We start from the raw sequence: 15,959 nt of genomic DNA on the forward strand, positions 1-15,959 counted from the left end.
TTAACAGTTCAGTCATTCAGAACAGGAGTTGAAATCATGTTGCCCCTCAGATATTGGACCGAAGCTCCCAAGTAGCTCTCGTTAGCACGGTCAACAGTGATGAATGAGCAGATGCAATCTACCAACATCTGAAGGGCCGAAAGGTTCCCACTTCTGATTTAAATTTATGACCCAATATAGATGGCCAAAAGCGCCACCAAGGGCTGATTTTACGGCTCTGGAGGGCTGGGCTTCCATATGAGCCCAGCCCTTCTAGCAGAGCCCATGCACCATCTTGCCAGCACCCTGCCCACATGGGGTGTGCAATGACGCGTGGGCATCCACATGCTCAAACAGCGTTCGCCAGAAGAGGCGGTGTCAACGTGCATGAGCGCCATTATGGCGATCTTAAAAAGAAGCTGCTCTAGGCAGCTTCTTTTTAGGGCATGTGTCGGTGCTGTGCGGTGCGGCTGCTGCGGCACCGACGAGGGGAAATGATGGGCGGCACAGAGCCGCCTGTCTGTCGAGCCCCTATCTCTGCTACTTGAGACATTAGGGCAAGAACAAAGGTAGGAGACAAATATCCCATGCCCTTCTTATCAACTCCTCAGAGTTACAGATGGTCACTGCAAGAAACAAAATACTTGGCTGATGCAGCAACACAGCTCTTGTGATTCTTAAAAGTATAATTTAAGTGTCAAAGCTGCCTCATGTCTGCACCATTCTTTCTAAATCACCCTGTGTTAAATAATATAACACATTTTATTAGGCAGAATTATCTAATAGCAAGCAATGGGTAAACTGGTTATCTTGTAAAGCTGCATTCAGGTATTTTTTACAAGGAAAGATGTGATAGAAGGGTCCAGCTCGTGGATTATAGCACTGTTAGTCAAAACAGCTAGATAGGCAAACTCAGTATTACACCTGGATTCAATATTCCAATTACTATAGTCCTCCACACCAAACACATTGTTGAACCAAGCAAAAAATGATAAGCCCACCTGATTTACATCATTATGAATATATGAATCTAATGCCAGAAATTTACCAACTAAACAGTTGTTCAGGGTGCTAAAAGTGGGGAAGAGTAAATCAAACCAGAATCCATTTCAACAACAAAAGCCTCCCTGTTAACAAGATCAACCACAGTGAGAAGCTAGACTGCCATTGCTTGAACATTCTGCAGGAAATGGCCTTACCAGCTGCTAAAATGGTCAACAAAGAGAAGGATTCATAGTGGGAGAAGTGACTTACGAGCAGCAATGTGACAATAAGCAAGAATAAATATATTGTAATATAAGAGCAAGAAGAACCTGAGCTCAGAAGAAAAAGTAACAAGCTCATGAGGTATCTTTCCTAACACAGGAAGAAGAAGGGATTTACTTCCATCCAATCAGCGGGTATTCTCAAACATTGAAACACTTTCTGCTCAGTTCTCCACTAGGTGTTGTGGAATAAAAATGGACAGACGTGTGTCTAACTATGTTGGACATACTGTATGTGTGAATGGACACAAGCACAAATATGTGCAAGATGTGAGTCATCTCAGGATATTAATGAGAAAACCTTATCATAATATATTTATTATTTATTGAACTTATACCATGCCTTTCTGCCTGTTTATACAGGGCAGGAGCGGGGAATCTTTGGTCTTCCAAATATTTTAGCTTAAAATTCCCCTATAGCAGGACCTTTAGGATGGCCATGATGAGGAACTGTGGGAGCAATAATCCCACAACCATCTGGAGGGTCACAGGTTCCTCAGTGGTGGTACACAGAGAGAAGCTGAATGTATGTGCACCTGTTGGACAGGATTTGTAAATCTAAATGTCTGAAAGTTCACAAAGAGAAAGGAAATCGACATAGCTATGGGAAGCAAAATCTGGAGCTAACCTAGTAAACTGCGTTTTTCAATTCTCCCTCTGAATTCTCTTCCTTACCAAAAAAGTATTTCTTCAGCAAATCTCTAGCAGTTTCCAGCTTGATTACAATAATTTAACATTTAGAAAGTTTATGTGAACCTGCATCACTGTTACAGCTCCGTAAGTAACAGCTGTCCAGTAGATAGAGCCCACCATTATTCCAGCTGCAGCAAACGGACAGGCTTTAGAGATAAGACGATCTGCTAGATCTAAGACATAAACAACTGGACCTATAACATAAAAGAAGAAATAAGAAAGATCATGAACTGCAAGAGAACATAGCAGTGACACTGTGCTAGTTCTGGCTTAATAAAGTTATGCTGAAATGTAACCAATGGGATATGTGTCCAACTGATCAGGTTAGGAACACATGTTCTACTTCTGTCTTAAAATTACTGTAACATCTTTGTACCAACTAATACTCCACTAAACCACTAATGCTATTCATTATTACATTATTGTATTTGTGACTGGTAGAACTAGATTTTCAATATAGATGCTGTCACTGAACAAACACTAAAAGAATCTTGAGCTGGAAAAATTAGTTTGCGATGTCACCCCTGCTTTCTTTTTACTGCGACTATTATTTCACCCAGTAAATGTCTTAAGTCAAAACACACAGATACAATCTTTTAGGTATTTAGGTAGCTTCTGAAAACAAGAATATGTAGCACAGCATCTATGAAGATGGCAAACCATTAATTTACATTTACACAGAAATTGTACCCATCTACTCATTTGCTTCTCTTTCATGTGTTCTGTTTTGAAAGTCTACAGTAGTATGGCTGTATCTACGCAAAACATGCCAGGGTTCCCCAATTCCCACTAGAACTAGGGATTTTTGCATTTTCCCAGAAGTTTCATTTCAGAGACCAAGAAAGGATACGGTGACTAGGAAGGTTTTAGAAGCCCTACAGAATAGATGTTTGAAAGATCTGCCAGCAAGTCTCTGGATCCTATTTCATATCCCTTTTCATAAGTAGAACAGAAATGGTGAGTACATGGGTAAGGATTCAATGCACAAAGTGAAGAAGTAAGAGCATAATCCCCATCGCCCATAATAATCTAAAACAGCATGTAATCCGGGCATAATAATGAATAGAGCTATGAGTGCATAGACTTTTAAAAAGTGAAAGAATTAGTCTATCTGGACTACTTAAACTGACTGTCCATCCATGTCCTCACAAGACTGAGGATCAAATCCAATTGGCAGTCTCTATAACAGTTCACAAACTGAACCAGTGACTCAATGTACATAAATACTGAATCACAATTCAGCAGCTGATGTTAGGACCAACAATTTGAAGCAACCTAACCTGATTTGCAGTTCTCAGACTAATGTGTGGCTTCGAACATAAGTATATACTTCTCCAAATATTGTGATAAAGTTTTCAGTTTAAATATTGTACCAAAATAAATATATTTCAAGTATTCATCCCTTATACTCTGTCCAGTTTGTCAGCAATTCAGTCTTATTCCATGGATGGGCAAAGTGTACCTTGGGCCTGCATGCAGCCTTCCAATTCTGTTTTGGTGTCTCAATTTTCTTATTGTCCCATTTTAAAATGGATAGCCAGGAACATATACTGTATATACTCATATATAAGTCTAGAAATTTAGGTCAAAAAATTGACCCCAAAAACCTGAGTCGATTTATCCATGGGTCAATATAACTATTGTATATTAAATCTTATTTAAAACAAGGAACCATCTCCTGGTGAAAGTCAGAGTATAACATGTGAAGCACTGACCTCCTCTACTCTCTCATCCATCCAGCCTTAAGAGTAAGCACAAAGAGTTATGTCTGCTGGACATTGTTTTGCTTTGCTTCATACTTTAGATCCCTTCCTATGTGCCCCGAAATTTTACCCTCGACTTATCCATGGGTCATAGCAAAATCCATGATTTTGGTCCCAAAATTTGCCCTCAACTTATATATGAGGTTGACCTATAGCTAAGTATATATGGTAGTTATGTCCCCATCATTTTTGACATTTTGCAGTCCCTTCAGGGGATGGAGCAGAGAACTGGCCTTCAGACCTACTGAAGCTGCCCACCAATGGCCTATTCTCTGTTAACAATTCCTGCATTTTTATTGTTATGACTGTTCTGAGGACAGGATATAAATATTTTATACAGCAAGTGCAAAGGAAATAACTAATTGCATCAATTCTGTTCTGCCTTTGCTTCACACAATGTTCACATACAGGTAAAATTATGCATATGAAATGCATAATCTGGATTAAACTCATATGTATATCTTACCTAGTTTTGGAAATACTATTAAGTATTCTGCATTACACTGAGGACAGGCAACTCGGGCTGTACTGTTCCCTCTCTGTTTTTCATCCACCCAGCGCTGGAGACATGTTTGATGAACCCATTTTGTTGAGCCTCTACACCGGCATGGTCTCACCCACTCTGCTGTTCTGTCATCCTCATCAGTGGCAAAACACACCCAACAACTCCTGCAAGATGAACATAGGCCACACATCAGAAAGCTATACTATATACAACAAATATAATAACAGCAAAGTATTGTATCCCTGTCCATTTATCTTGACAGCTTGCTAAATCTGGAAAAGTCAGTTCTTCATAAATTTGTGTTACTAAATCAAATCCACTACATCCTAGTCCAGCAGCTACCTTTATATATATTACATAGATAGCAGAGATGTGTGTTTAATCCTGAAGCTTCTATTAAAATATTTTTGTATTAAATATGATACAAAAATATAATTTTCAATGTTCTATTTAAGAAAAATAAAGTATTCTGCTTAAGAACTAATGTAAATTAAACAGTTTAATCCCAAGCAGTAGTGGAGAGATCTGCTGAGTTAAAACTGGAAATGGATTTAAGATTGCTTCCTAAATTTCTTAGTATTTTCAAATCACTGACCTGGATTTATACTAAAAATACTAAATGGTAGTGTACATTCTGAGGACAAGATCCTATTGCCCGCCTTAACTCTGCTAATACAGGAGGCGGCAATGCAGAGGTTAAATGGCTTTGAATCCTACAATGATGACAGCAGTGAGGGTAGGTGGCAACAAAAGACACCTCTATTAGAGCAGTTTTATCTCCTGATGAAGACAGTGTTCCCCCCTCACTGCTGTTTCTCATGCTGCAGCTCTGCCCTAGCCAAAAAAAGAGAGGTAATTTACGACAGTGGAAGTGACCAACAGGATCCTAGCTCAAATCACAAGCAAAGGAATACAATCACACTGTTTGAGCCAGGCCATCCTGTTTATTTGAATTAAACAGAATTTATACAGGTATGCCTTGGTTAACAAGGTAGATGTGTTCCTTGGCCTTAATTCTTTAATAGAAAATTGGTACCAGAGATAGAAATAACATGGAAAGAACAGAGGGCAGGTTCCTGCATCACAAAAAAAAAAAAACAACAACAGGCCAACAAGTTTCAGTAAACTGTTTATTCCAAATGAATAATATGCACATGTAAAATGAAACAACCAGGTCAGGTAACCCTTGCATAAAGTAAACAAAAATATACTGAACCTTTTAAAGACCAACTGAAAGCTTCTTCCAAAATAAATCCAGGGAAGATTTTATTTCCCCATTCACCAGCCTCCTTTTTTCTTATGATTTTTATTTTGCTAACCAAACTATGTTTTGTTTTTTAAACAGACCAGAGGTAACTCGTGAGGCAACCTTCTCTCCTAATCCCTTTTCTCTCTGTTTTGCTGTTCATGCACATTCAAGTAAGGGATTCTGGAGGCAGCTGCTGATTACCTTGCCTGTTGTATGCAGGCACACACAACTACAGTACGATCAGCTAGAACAGAATCCATTTCTTTCCCCAGCCCAAACCTTATTGCATTGTTTACTGAAGATGCTGCTGCAACTCTACACTCAACTCTCAACACGGTCTTTCTCCAGCCCTCCTTCACCATCCTCCTGATACTGGTGCTGCTAAAAATCCTTCAAACTAGACAGAGGATGAAGAAGAAAAGAAAGTGGGTGTAAAAAGACTTTGGGTGATCTGCACTGTAGAAATAATGCAGTTTGACATCACTGTAAGTGATGTAGCTCCATCCTATTTGAGCCTGGGATTTGTAGTTCCACAAGGTCTTTAATCTTCTCTGTCAAAACTATAACTATATGTCCCAGGGCTCTAAACGACAGAGCTGTGGCAGTTAAAGTGGTGTCAAACTCCGGGGCAAAACAGATGGCCCTAAAGGGGTGGCTTGCCGCCACCACTTTGATAGCTGGATCGAGACTGTGGCAACCACACGCTGCTGTCCTGATCTGGCTTTTTTCTGGTACAAAAAGAAGCAGAAAAATGGCGCTCCTTTTTGCACTGGAAATACTGTACACTGCCTTTTCCACCACTGCCGCAGCTTTTTGGCACTCCTGCAGCATGCGGTGTCTAAATGCCGCGCCGCCAGAGTGCTGAAAAGCTGCCCTTGTGTAAACAGCGGAGTGGCGTAATGCCGGCTTCAGGAAAGTGTCGGGGCATGCAGCGTGCATACACCATGACCCCATGCTGCCCCGAAGCTGGCATATTTGCCAGTCTGTACCGGCCCTTCATTATTTCTACAGCGTATATGCACCCATTTTAAAAAGGAGCTTCTCTATCAAATGCTTTGTTAACAGTGGTATGTCTCCATTTGCTTTTAAGCCTGGGTAATTTTTACAAGATGGTAAATGATATATTTTTTTAAAAAAACTTTTATTATTATCATCCACCAAATCAATGATCTCTAAATGCACATTTTGAATTTAGAATATACACTAAGCCAGCTGTATTGTCTGGATAACCATCCATGGACTGGAGCTCCCATGGCTCACCCTGCCCATGAATTGGCCAGTATAGGCTTGAGCTCCTGTGGTTTCCCCATCTGTACCATTAAAAACACAGGCTTGCTCCTATGAGTTGTGACCAGATTACTACTTGTGGATTAGCACTTTCTTCAATCCTCTGCACAAACCACTCTTGGTGGTAGAAATAAGTAATTAAGCATAAAGCACTGCAATCCTGTGACAGGGAGTGGGTAGCAACCAGGGAACCCTTGTTACACAACAAGAAGTGTTCTTCCACTTCCAAGGAAACATATTTTCTACACTACATTTAATACATGCAGACTTGTCAAGAAGCTAGCATCAGCTATCACACCTCAGAAAGCAATGGCAAACCTCTACTGAATAAATCTTACCAAGAAAATCCCATGATAGATTTATTTTAGGGTTGTCATAAGTTGGAAACTACTTGAAGGCACACAACAACAAACAGCAGGCCACACTCACTTTTTGCAAAGTTCATGCAAATGCTTAAGGTATGTATATATTTTTATTTCAAATTCTTAAATCCTGCTTTATAAATATATCCTCTTTAGTATAAGTTTCAAGCAATAGAAATTTACGATACGTTCACACTCAAAAGTCCAGAGTCATCACGCTTGCTGCTGCCTCCTTGGGTCAGTAGACAAGTGGCAAAACCACCAAGGAGTGACTTATGTACAATAATAAGTATTTCTGTAGCATTCTCACATTCTGGATGTGACTTGTGGCACCTTACTCAAAAACTGTTCAAAGTTGTGTTTTGTATGATTCCTGGGCTTGTATCCAATTGCTGGAATCAATGCGACTAACATTAGTGTTTTAGCATTCAGTGGGTCTTCTCTAGCTGGAATAAGCAACTGAATTAAGGCTTCAGAGTTTATTCAAACAATTTCATAAATGTCTGAGCAGCAATTAATGCTACCTTGTAATACTTACATAGTTTATGCATATGGACAATAGTAACCATCCCATTTGCAAATGTTTCACTCTAAAAAATTTAATTTCATCAAATCCTCTAGAACGACACTAAAAACCCAGGACACACATATTGAAAACATAATTCTGTAATGAAATTTTAAAAGCAATAAATCAGCATCTCTAAGCAAGCAGAAATGGAGCCACCCCAAATTTTCTTCTCCAATGCAGTGGTGGCTCATGTCTCTGGATCCAAAAATAGCTTTAAATGGATAGAATTAAATAATAGATATCACGTTGTTCTATCTAAGAAGCATATGATGCATGCATGACATCTTCCGAAGCTTGCTCTAGTTGCAGTAAGTGTTGTGGTTTGGTTGTTACCTCAGAACTATTAATGAGGAGAAAGCTGAAGAACTGGGGCACTCATGTAAAGCTGTGAAATGCCTTCAAACAACCTGAAACCCAGAAAGGTCTGAAGTTCAGTTGGATGATGGGGAGAATAAAAAATGACAACACAACCTTGCAAAGTAACACTCCTGAATTAGTTATTGAAGGCTGCCCTTTGAAGCTGAAAACATGTTTCATACTTGAATATAGGTCTAAAATATAATGGATGCTAGTGATACTTCTGAATTCAATTTTCACATTGTAATGAAGCAAAACTGTGTGTATCTTTAAATTATTTTTATCTAAGTCATTGCTCAATGGCTATAATTTAAAGAACATATGATTTATAAAAAACAATAATATGATATGCTCTATATTTCTAAGCCTTTAGCAAACTATGAATAATAGATGGAAAATCCCTTGTTTTCTGTCATCAACTTTATTTTGCTATTGACAGTAGCTACAGTAGAAAGCTAAATAAAACCATTGACACAAGGATCTTAGTTCTTGCCAGATTTTCCATTTTCTTGTATTGAATAAAACATTACCTTGATCCTAGTACAGAATCAGGTCACAACTAAGACAGCAACCAAAATAGAAACAGCTGGCTAGGTCAAACAAAGCATAGTTTCTGAAAACTCAAACCTCAAGTACTTGCTCTGCAAAAAACACATCAAGTGGCATTAATATATTTTTCCAACATGCTATAAAAACACACAAACAGGCTTATTATTTCAGCTTTTGAAATATGATTTTTCATTCAATACATGCTACATTTGCCAGAAGATGCCTGCTTTTACACAAAATAAAGGTAATGTATTAGTACCTAAAACTGGCATTCTGAAGCTGTAAGTATGTTTCTGACTAATGCTAGAAACATCGCTCCTCAAAATCCAAGGATTGTTAAAGTGTAGAAAGAGAGAACTCTTACAAACCTACATTTTGGAAATGGTCCATTGTGAAATGTCTCATTTTCAGACAAATCTGGACTGCAACTTTAGAAACTTGGTTATCCAATCACCTTGAACATCTCTATATTCCAATACAGGTGTGACTCTCTTTGTTGTGTCCAAAATTTTTAGTGAGATTTTTTTTTAAATGCCAGTTTCCAGATTCAACAAGTAGTAGTCAATGTACCCAAAATTACATATATACAGTACTGAAGTTTGAAATTTCCTTTTTCCTGCCTATCTGGAGCAAGCGGGAGGAGAATAACCCAAAGTAAAGGATGTTGGGACCTTATCTGCTGGGAAATATTCAGTTATGCCAAATAAAGGAATATCTAAAACTCCTTTAACTTAGTTTCTATATTACCTTAATCAAAAGTAATATAAATATAGTCTTTAAAAGCAACCAGGGGAGTTAATATACTATTGCAATTTTATATGAAATGATGGAGGATTAGATTTGCACTATGTTAAAGCCTTTTCAAATGGCATATAAGAACAGTCTAAAAATACTAACAATTATGTAGTAGCCAGAACTATACAGTAAGCATGCTGTTTTCCCCAAATACAAAACAGAGCTTATTTCCTTTTAAAAACTAAATTTCACAATATTCATGAGAACCACAAAATGAAACTTTGCAGACTATCTTAATTCCTTTCCCCACCAGATTCAGGTCAAAACCACATGAATCCAAAGAGAAAAATCCCTGAGTTCACATCATCGCTTGCACTTGTTCAGAGCTATCACAATTGATTATGCAACATAGAACTGTTGATAAAAATGCTTTTATATCCTGCCAGACTATTTGGAGAAGATAATGTTTAATTTTTTATGTTTTCTGTGAGATCGCAGAGAAAGTGACCTATTTGGACTTCTGATTGCCAACTAAAGATTGCAAATGCTATCCCAGTCCTCAAGTGTGGTTATTTGCTTAGGTTTCCATTTCTGTGCAAAAAGAAGTCTTGCTACAGAAGTCAGGTATAAGATTGTTCTCCAATGCTGCTTCTGTGTATCTTTATCCATCATGTGTGTTATTTTGAGTAAGTAAAATTTAGGATTAGTGGGTAATGCAATCCTAAATATTTCAGACATTGTACTTCAGTTTTATTCTGGCTCCCCCTTGCCCAATTGTCAGTTCAACCACATATGAAAACATGTATCGACACATTATTGGCATTTCCAACATCTATTGTCATGCATTATATATATATTTTTGCAAGTTTGGCCAGTGTTAGATACCACCAACACAGCATTCTCTAATAATTTTTTTTAAGACTCTGTTCTGTGTTGTTTTCCAAGTGCCTTCCCAGTGTTCAATTTCTATATCATGTTTTACATTACTGACTTCACTTAATCATAGATTCTTTTATGACCTCTTATTCTAATTTACACTTTAGTTGCAATTTATACAAGTCGGATGTCTTCTTACTTCCTTTTTTCAGGGAAGACTTTATCAAATTCATTTTGTTCCTCCTCCAATCCTAATTTCAGGTCCATTTAATTTTTCCCCAGTAACTGTTTATGTAAGAAGCACTGCATTCTTAACCATTCCTTCTCCAATGCTTCTCTAAATTTCATCTTGGATTTCTTCTGTGTGTCCTCTGCCAAAATATGCTCATATTTTATCCAATTCTCTTCTTTTGATTTCCACCTCCCCAAAAGACTATGTGATAAAGAGGGATTTTGTTGTATTTCTGCCAATTTTTCAAAAGGCCTTTTCTAGCATAATAATTATTCAATCCTTTATTTTCCTTCATTTTTCCATACCAGACATAAGCATGCCATGCATATTTCAAATTGTAATGTTCTTTCTCCAAACTGACCCTGTAAGGGGCAAAGCAGACCTACCTAAAGGGATGGCTTCAAGCTGCCCCTGCCGAAGCCGGATTCAGGCCGCAGCAAGCACACGCCGCAGCCCCAATTTGCCTTGAAGCTGGCAAAGATCCGCTCCTTTTTCAGCTGGCAAAAAGCCAAGTTTTCCCACCCTGCAGCGTCTTTAAAATGGGTGCTCCATATTTAAACAGCTGAACGGCTTCAAGACGTCTTGGGGGCATGTGGTGCCTAAATGCTATGCCCCCACCCACCCAGAAGGCTTTACAGGGCTGTCTGGTTTGGCCCATAGGCAGGCCAAATGCAGAATAGAGTTTTGAAGTTCAAGATTGCCTCTTTCTTTCTGAATTTATTTTTGTTAATCAGATTCCTAAATATTTCACTTTTTTCTCTGTTTTAAAGCCTGATCTTTGACTTAATGCTATGTCTGCAGCAGTAAAAAGATTTCAGCATCTATGACTGTTTTTTCTTTATTGACCTTGAAACCTGAAAACTCACCCAAGTCATTCACTAGCTTCCATAAATTCCTTAATAATTTTTAATGAGTCTTTATTACCAGATCATCAGCATAAGATTTCAATTTATAACTCTGGTCTTTTATTTTTATACCCTGTCTCGGTTACTTCTAATGTTTTTATTCACCTTTAATAATGGCAATAACGAGCATTGTCGCCTTGTTCCTTCTTCTATGTTGCATGGTTATTTTCTCACTGCTGATGATAATCTGCACCATTTGTCTCTTATATATTGATCTGATTCACATGATAACATTACCCATTTTCTTAAGTGTCTCTAACATAAAAGTCCAATTAACATTATCAAATACTTTCCCCGCTTCGATAAATAGCATTGCCTTTTTTTCATTATTTTTCTGCCAGAATCACTGTCAGAATCTTATAGCCACAATTTAAGAAAAGTATCAGCCTGTAATTTTTGGGGATATTTTGAGTCCTTCCTTTCTTTGAAAATTAACAATATATTTGCTGTGTTCCAGTTTCACTAGGAACATAACTGGTTTTTAAAGAGAAAGAAAGGAGCTTCTTCAGAAATTTTGACTGCACTGCAACATTTTAATGAAATAATGGTCATTAGAATTCCCAGAACTGATATTAAGTATTTCACATTCCTTATTTTTTAGCTTCCTTCGAAAAGAAATAACATATTTTTGGACTTTAAGGTTAAACTAACATTAAACTCTAGCAATAGTTCGTTTGAGCATTCTTCAGATAATCAGTAGGAGAATATTCCAAACAAATTATTACTGAGACCTTTTAATTAAATTATAGTTGTGCATATGTGCCCTCAGTGAAACTGCAAACTTCTTGCTGTATACCAGGTATGTTTTAAGCAGTTACTTAAGCACTTAATCTTAGTTCTATTTAAAGACTTCACAAAGCTTCCTTATCATATTATACCACTAGGCTAGAATTTGTGCCTTGTCATTCTCTGCTATGTACATAACTTAAATGAACAGTGACTTTTCTTCAACTGTAGATGACATAATGTTTACTCTGTTTAATACCTCCAAAGAGAAAATGAGAGCGGGGACATCTTTTTTTTTTTTAAACTCTTAAAATAGTGTTTTCTTTTGGAAAGGATATCTTCCTTTTTGCAGATATATAAAGGATCCAAATACTACACATTATAAAGCACCACTTGCTTTCCTGGTTATATACAAAACCTAAGGTATGTATTTCCTTCTTTCATGGGTTACAATTATTTTGCATAATTGCAAAATTGCTACCCCAGTAAGTTTTGGCTGTTACAATATTTGGCTGTATCAAACTGTGTAGTATTACTGTTGGAACTGCTTCTGTTTGCCAAATTAGGTGGTGATAGCAACTGCATTTATATACTGCTTCATACTGCACCAAGCAGTCTCTAAGCAGTTTATAACTGTAAGCTAATTGCCGTCAACAAGCTGGGTACTCGTTTTAGCGACCTTGGAAGGATGCAAGGCTGAGTCGATCCTGAGCCCCTGGCTGGGATTGAACTCACTTGTGGTTTATGAGTGAGTGGCTGGTGTATTGGCATTTAACCACAGCGCCACCAGAGCTCCTAATGATCTCCCTGTCTCAGTACCTGTACACCTTCACACAAAGTCTGCTTTTTTCAGGTAATGTTTGGCTGCAAGGGGTCGGAAAAAGGAGAAAGATGCACAGAGTTACTACAATCTTGGATTTAAAGCACTAAAACTACCAAAACACCTTTTAGTAACTACAATTGTGCCTAAAAAGCTCCTTCGCTAAGCAGTTTTCAGTTTGAACAAAAGGAACAAAGATGGCATTAACTTATTTTTTAAACAAGGCCTGAAGTAGGTCCCTTTTAGGCCTGAAACAGACGGGCAGGAAAGTGAGGCTTCTGGCCATTCTGGGGGGCATGGTGCTTAGATGATGTACACTCCCAGAATGGCCAGAAGCTGCGCAGAGAACGTGTCCAGCTTTGTCAGTATTCTGTTCGGGTTCACAGCAGCAGCTTGGATGCATGTGGTCACTGATGTCCCACACCAATTGGGGCAGGAGTGGACCCATCTGCATGCCCTCATAATCAGCACGTTTTAACTAGACAAATGCTTTAATGGTAGAAACATATAAAATTAACTTAAAGTGTGTATATCTTCTAGTTAAAAAAACAACTATAGGAGAGTGTGTGTGTGTGTGTGTGTGTATATTTATACATATAGATACATATACATATATATATATATATATATATAATCCTTCATCTTCAATTTCTTTTACTATTCTATACTTTGACAGAAATTAACATAGCTATATAAGAGCCAGCATAGTGTAGTGGTTCGAGCGCTGGACTATCACTCTAGAGACCAGAGTTCAAATCCTGGTTCCGCCATGGAAACCCATTGGGTGATTTTGGTCACACTCTTTCAGTCTCAGAGGATGGCAATGACAAACCTGTGGCTTAAATACCCTAGAGGCACCAGGTCCTGTCTGATCTTGGAAGTGAACCAGGGTCAATTACAGTTAATACTTGGATGGGAGACCACCAATGGATATCAGTTGCTCTGGGCTACATTGCAGAAGAAGGACCTGGCAAAACTGCCTCTGAGTATTCCTTGCTTAAGAAAACTCAATGAAATAAGGCGACAGGTGACTTGAAGGCACATACAGACACCTACCATTTTCTTCACCTTTCGTTGTTGTGCCACCTGTCATGCTGTCTTGATTGTAGGCCCTTGGGACCTATAGGGAAATGTTTTCCATTTTCCTTCAGAAACAATCTGAAATAATGATTCTCTTTCTCTGAAACATGCCCGCACATGTATTGTGCTATATAACTAAATGATCATTCTCTTCATTTCCCACATTCAAGCTGCAAGTATAACTGCTTATGTTGTAGAAATGGTGTGAGACACAGTCAACAGGCTTGAGGTAAGCCCCAGTTCTTCAAACTTAGAAAAAATAAAAATAAACATTTAGAAATTATTGGGATGGGGAAGGTGAACCCAAGAACTGCCCAATGAGGAATATGTATGCTCAGTGGCCCCAAGAGGGTGATTGGTTGGGGAAAGGTGAGGTGGAAAAGAGAGAACAGAGAATGAAGTGGCTGGAATCCTGGACAGAAGCACTTCACACAGTAATATTCTGTTGCAGGTTCCATTTGTGTTTCCCAGTCCTCTGAAACTCATTTTGAGGGTGCACTGTGGGTCTGAAAGAGGAATTGCTCCATCCCATTCCTGCTGATGCAGCTAGTTCCATTAGCAAAATTACAGCATTAGATCCCACCCATCAATATACCAACCTGTACTAAAAATATGAAGTTAAAATAAAATAAAATATCAGTAAGCACAAAATAAAACCAAGAATTAAAATAAAAGAAAAAGTAAAGATAAAAGACAAATCTAAAATCTTTTAACTGAGAATTTTACACCACATCATTTGTTTTAACCTTTGTAAGGTGTCTTGAGTCCTAGACTGGGTAAAATATAGGTTAACAACAACAACAAAGCTATTCAACAGATAACTGCAATCCTCTCTGTGAAGAGAAATTTCCAAGTAAAACAAGCACCATAGATTAAAATTTCCTATAATCACCTATTTGATCACCAATAGCAAAAGAACCCTGAAAAAGAGAATAGACAGATAACCTTTAAGATCCAAGCACGCTGACATGAACAAAGCTGTATAGTTATGCACTTAGGACATATTGGTAAGACAGGAGACTTAAAGTATTGTGTTTGGTGGTCCTTATGTAGACTTGTCTGTAGCTGCACCGTATGGGGTAAACTCCTGCAGCCGTGAGAGGGTCTCTCCTGTCCTTAGCTGAGCGCAGCATTTGCTGGATTTTCTTGGTCGGTATGTAGACCATTTGGAGGTTTTGTTTGCTCACCAGTTTCCCTATTCCATCTGTGACTCCTTTAATGTATGGTAAAAATATCTTTCCTTTGGGTGGTTGGTTGTCTTCACTCATATGGGTTTTTTCTGGGTTTGGCAAAGTCTACATAGGGACCACCAAACACAGTGTTCAAACACGAATCAAGGAACATGAGAGACACTGCAGACTGGGTCAGCCATAAAATCAGCAGTAGCAGAACACATTATAAACCATCCTGGGCATAAATTGCTGTTTGAAAACACTGAAATTTTGGACCAACAGGAAAAGAAGAAACCCTTAAAGTGAACAAACTTTGGCTACCAGTCCTGAAAAACACCGCAATCAAAACCCAGCAAATGAAAATGAAAACCATCCAGAGTGAGGGAGCTTTCACAGCAGATAATGGATCATTAATTAAATAGACGCCCTGAGGCCTTGCCATTCAACAAGAGAATAATACACAGATTAACATGTAAATTGCTTCCTCTCAACCAAGAGTATATAAATTCATATTCCCTGTGAAGATCTTTTTCAAAATTCAAAGACCTCTGTAACCTAGCATAAATAGTCCTTTGGAGATATCATTCCATATGAGATCCAAAGTACACATTTCAGTGCTACCTTATTAGGTCAACCAAAAGGGTGCAAAATACATTATGCTAGCTTTTGAACTCTACTGGCTTTTTTTATTATCAGGCAAAGATAATAACAATAAAAGGCCAGGAAAGAAAAGTGGTGGTGTTAGAGTCACAAGTTTGCATCTTGCTTGAGGGGTTTGTCTATGTATCTATGCATGTGCCTTCACGTTGCCTGTCAACTTTCCTGTTTGGGGTCAC

General features: G+C 38.2%; 1 protein-coding gene across 1 annotated transcript in view; it reads right to left on the reverse strand.

Annotated features, from left to right (window-relative positions):
* The window catches only part of MARCHF5 (membrane associated ring-CH-type finger 5), a 29,691-nt gene that overhangs the window by 6,338 nt on the left and 7,394 nt on the right, over positions 1-15,959 (reverse strand). The window contains exons 2-3 of the mRNA XM_042459281.1: positions 4,167-4,369; positions 2,001-2,131 (exon numbers count right to left, since the gene is read on the reverse strand). Of these exons, the coding sequence (XP_042315215.1) occupies positions 2,001-2,131; positions 4,167-4,369 (334 nt within the window). The remainder of the gene's footprint in view (positions 1-2,000; positions 2,132-4,166; positions 4,370-15,959) is intronic.

The sequence above is a fragment of the Sceloporus undulatus genome, chromosome 3 (genome assembly GCF_019175285.1).
Source record: "Sceloporus undulatus isolate JIND9_A2432 ecotype Alabama chromosome 3, SceUnd_v1.1, whole genome shotgun sequence".
In the NCBI taxonomy this organism is placed as follows: Eukaryota; Metazoa; Chordata; class Lepidosauria; order Squamata; family Phrynosomatidae; genus Sceloporus; species Sceloporus undulatus.